Below are 4,750 nucleotides of genomic sequence, written 5' to 3' on the forward strand. Positions count from 1 at the left end.
CATGTGACACACATTTCGTTGCTCTTGATTGGTTGTAGGTCCATTATCAAGTGAGTCCAGAGGCATTTTGGTCTGTGCTTGGGAAAACCGCCCCCTTGGAAATCGAAAATGCACTGAGAAGATTGGTCTGGAGGTGTCAGGCCAAACGTCGATCAAATGGGCCCCAACTCTGATTGTAGAGGGTGGACAAAGTGAAAACAGCAATATCAGCCGCCCCGGTGAGAAGACATTTTAAACAAGCAACACAGCTTAAACAAGGGGTTTGGTTTTTCTTTAACATTGTCTAATTTTTTTGCTCAAATCTATTTAAGAAAGGTTACTGCTATGACTGTTCACAATACACACATTATCCTTTTGTTTTATTTTTTATGTTGTTCAATTTTCTTTAATTATTAATAGATTTCTACCTCCTTATCTTAAGTCATGGAACCTTACCAACAGTTGTGACATGATGCGATGACAGAAAAAAGAGGATGTTGTTATGTGCAAGGATACAAGGTAGGCAGCAGTGGGAATGGATCCATAACCTGAATGTTCTTTTCATCTTAAAACAGGGCGGGACTAAACTTTTACCTTGGCTGTTCATACTACAGGCAGTTGCGGTTCAATGCAGGCATAGGGGCACTTACAAGGCTAGTCTCCTGTGTATGTGTTGATCCATTCAGTTTGCACAGTGGTTGGAATTGTTTCCTCTCAGCAAGAAGGCCACGGGTTCAAACCCAGCTGGGACTATTCTGTTAGGAGTCTTGTTTGTTCTCCTGTGTTCACGAGGCGTTCCTCAGGGTGCTCCAGTTTCCTCCCACACCTTAAGTCATCTGTAGCCATTGGTTAAGGTGAATTCTCCTGCCAGTGCATTGCTCAGGGATACTTCTGGAGTTGGTCTCTGGTAGGGCTGAAGGATTAATCAAATTCAATCCGACATCACGTTGTAATAGAACGTGATTCGCAAATCGAAAGGGTTGGGATAAAAATTAAAAATTAAATAATAAAATAAAAAGCTCATACTATAGAATGATTCATTGCTTGTTTAGAGAATAATACAGAGCATAAGTAACTTTAAAAAGAAAAATCGCAATCGCAATACTTGTCGAAATTAGATTATTTCCCCAAATCGTTAAGCCCTAGTCCTCGGCTAGTACACTGTGGCGGTACCATAGCCCCTAGTGATGGGTTGGGTGCAGAGGACCCATTCAGTTGAACTCTGTGTGATTGGGTGATTATTTTTCTGGGTCCCTTACCTGTACGTTCTTCTCTCTTCCAGGCCCCGCCCCCTGAGGTCCACATTCCAGAGCCAAGATGGCCGATGAAGCTGACATGCGCAATGAGCTGGCTGACCTGCAGACACGGGCAGACCAAGTCGCTGATGATGTAAGGAGAACGCACACGCACATACAACTTCTCACACTCACGGACGCACCCACATACACACATTCACACATGTTTTAGAGCGAGCAGCTGATGATATAAGAAGAACACACACACACGCACAATGACGCACACTCACTGACGCACACACATACACACATTCACACACGTTATAGACCGAGTAGCTGATGATATAAAAAGAACACACACACACGCACAATGACGCACACTCACTGACACACACACATACACACATTCACACACGTTATAGGCCGAGTAGCTGATGATATAAGAAGAACACACACGCATGCACAATGACACACTCACTGACACAAATACACACACACCTGGACACACACCTACACATACATTATAGACCAACTAGCCAACGATTTACACAAGCAAAACGCACACAAACCCTGACGCACACAAACGCACGCATTCACACACTCTGACGTACGCTTACTCCCTGACACACACACACAAATACACACACATTATAGACCAAGCAGCTGCGGATGTAAGAACACACATGCACGAACACTGACCCACACATGCACACAGACACGCACACACACTCTCACACATTCTGACACAAAAATACACCCTTATTTTACATAAATATATACTACATATATGGACCCGGCTGAAAATGACATAGCAGCATTTCCCATATTTTGAATAATGCAGTGTATTGAGTGACAGACATGATGAAAAGGCCTTTCTGGCTTAAATTCTTGCTAAAATCAAGTCTGAATAATCAATGTCAGGTAATATGTGACGCGATTTTATTCATAAAGATTTCTTTACAGTTCCTCTTTTGAACAGAGACAGTTAATCGATTATATTTTGTCCTGTGAAGGTGTATACATCCCTGCAGACACACTCTTAAACAGATATCACCCTTGAAAGAGGAACAAACGACAGAGGCCCCTTCGTATTTTACATTTGGCCCTCACCCTTTCGTCAGCTCCTCAGGAAGCTTCGCCCTAATGAGTTGGAGAGGAGCTCAGGAAGGAGCAGGTCATTTTTCTGGAGGGAATAATAGACCAGCCCTGATGGCTCCTATTAAAAATTCATGAGGAAATAATGCAAAGCCGAGAGCCTTCTCCGATACCGGCAGAGACAAGATGGGAGCCACGGGAAAGATAGACAGAGATGGAAAAGAGTGAGATAGAAAGAGTGATACAGATCAGGCAAGAAGAACGACAGAGTGGGTCACACACCAAACGAGCCATGGACGCAGCGTCCTGCAGCCTTGCGTGGCCGAAAGAACAACAATGTTGATTTCAGGACTGCTTGTGTTTAACATAATGGCCGGCGCTGAAAGCTGGTACCGGTGGGAGGGCTCTCGCTGAGAATAACGGTTTGGAGTTTATTGAACGTTGTATGTCGCCAGATGGCACGTCCAGTGTGTGATGGGGATAGAGAAAGGATTTCAGATGTATAGAGAGGATGGCCGAATGGATGAGAATGGTTGCATGGATGGATAGATAGACTCTGTTGGTGTATTTGTAAAGGGGAAATGCATGAAGATCAGATACTAAAGTCAGGGATTTGATCTGACATTGGAAGAAAGGACTGAAAATGAGAGCAAAGGACAGGGTGGGGGGAACGTAATGCCGTAGGAGCTATGATGCATAAGAGGGTGATGAAGAAGATGAATAACAGACAAGGAGGGCAAAAAAGTAGGATTGCATCAAGAATAGGGGAACAAGTAAGCAGCAAGATGGGAAGAGAGGAGCAAGGCATGTCAAAGTTAATCCCCTGTATCTCCACACATACAGGCCGATGAACTAATATGAGACATGAACTGTATGTGCTAACAGCTTAAATGGCCCCATAACCAATAACTCATGTCAATTACCAGCGACCGTTTTTACTGCGTCAATGGCTCGCTGCTGAAAATAACATCTTAGCTGTTCATATCTCTGTCCTTCACTCAGAGTAAAGACCCTTTTGTCCCCCTCTCTCTCTCTCTCTCTCTCTCTCTCTCTCTCTCTAGTCCCTGGAGAGCACTCGGCGTATGCTGGCCCTGGTTGAGGAGGTGAGTTCATTGATCCCCCTCCCCCAACAAACACACACGCACGCACACACACACACACACACACACACTTATGACTGGACACTGTTACGTCGACAATGATAACAGCACTTTTGCCTTCTGCTTTGTCTTGGTTGACTTTCCAAGCCCTGACTGACCTGACATCTGGTCTTTATCAAAGTTGAAAGTGAAGATGCATGCATGGCAGATGTCAAGTGTTTTTCTGCCTCACCTTTCCTGTCGCTCACCTGTCAACACCCCCACTTTCTCCCTGGTGACCTTGAACTGACTGCCTGCCATTAAGACAAGCTAGGGGATACACAAAATCTGCAGTAATTGTGATCACGCTTGCTACTAATATTACTACTTTTATTTTGGTCAAATACATTTTACGAAACAATTGTACCAAATTTGTACGACATAACACAGCTTTATATTAAGGCACAAGAAAGTGTGGACCTACCATGTGACCTCAGCTTTCACATGTAAAGCATGCACCTCTTGTTAGGAAGATGGAATGGATTTCCATGCGATTTCATGGCAGTTTTTATATCAGCATCTAAGGCAACCTGAGTACACATCAATACATCCCAAAATGGTTTTCCTGTCACAAGGTGCCAGCTGGTTGACAGCCTGTATCTATGTTCACTGCTAGCTCTGGTTGTACAGCACAGGATAGTTGTGTGGTTATTCAGGAGGTCCTTCGAACTGAAGCCTCCCGGATTTAATTTCCCTGTTCAGACTCCTTCCTGTTGCAGCATCCACAAGCTGTATCCTTTATCTGCTAATGCACAAGCTGGAACATGTTGATCTCCTTTGGAACTCCTCTCTTGATCTCCTCTGTTTCAAATAAGAAATTGACGATTTGTGCCGTCCGCCTGCCCTGATCCAGCCTGTTGTAGTCTGATGAAGACAGTGTGAAGAGAGAGAGACCTTGGGTGGCTGTGTGACATTGTCCAGTCCCACCAGTGCAAAAACAAACTATGAAATATGACCCAGTTATGTGAAGGCCAGTTTTGCATCACTTACAGCAGGTGCCCGCTATGCCTCAGCACAGATCAATCTTTCCCCCGACACAGTGATCTAGGACAACAGTTCCACATGAGAAACCTCGGTTTCCATCACCTACAAGTATGAGCAGATGCCAGCTGAACACCAAGCCTTCACAGTATCCCAGACATTGGGAGCATGGTGGCAATTATATTTGACACATTTCACCAGGATGGCCAGTATGGCCATCACTAGAAGAAGAAAGAAATACACAACACCAGAGTCTAAGAAAAATACTTTAAACCTCCCTTCTTCCTTTGTAAATGGAATCCATCACGATAACGGACACGT

General features: G+C 44.3%; 1 protein-coding gene across 1 annotated transcript in view; it reads left to right on the top strand.

The window, feature by feature from the left end:
• Positions 1-1,296: 1,296 nt before the first annotated feature.
• snap25b (synaptosome associated protein 25b) overlaps positions 1,297-4,750 on the top strand; it is a gene marked incomplete at both ends in the record, with an annotated part of 19,705 nt that continues 16,251 nt past the window's right edge. The window contains 2 exons of the mRNA XM_079736175.1: positions 1,297-1,368; positions 3,371-3,412. Coding sequence (XP_079592301.1) covers positions 1,297-1,368; positions 3,371-3,412 — 114 coding nt within the window. The remainder of the gene's footprint in view (positions 1,369-3,370; positions 3,413-4,750) is intronic.

This window comes from Pollachius pollachius (genome assembly GCF_949987615.1).
Source record: "Pollachius pollachius genome assembly, chromosome: 5".
NCBI classification, from domain to species: domain Eukaryota; kingdom Metazoa; phylum Chordata; class Actinopteri; order Gadiformes; family Gadidae; genus Pollachius; species Pollachius pollachius.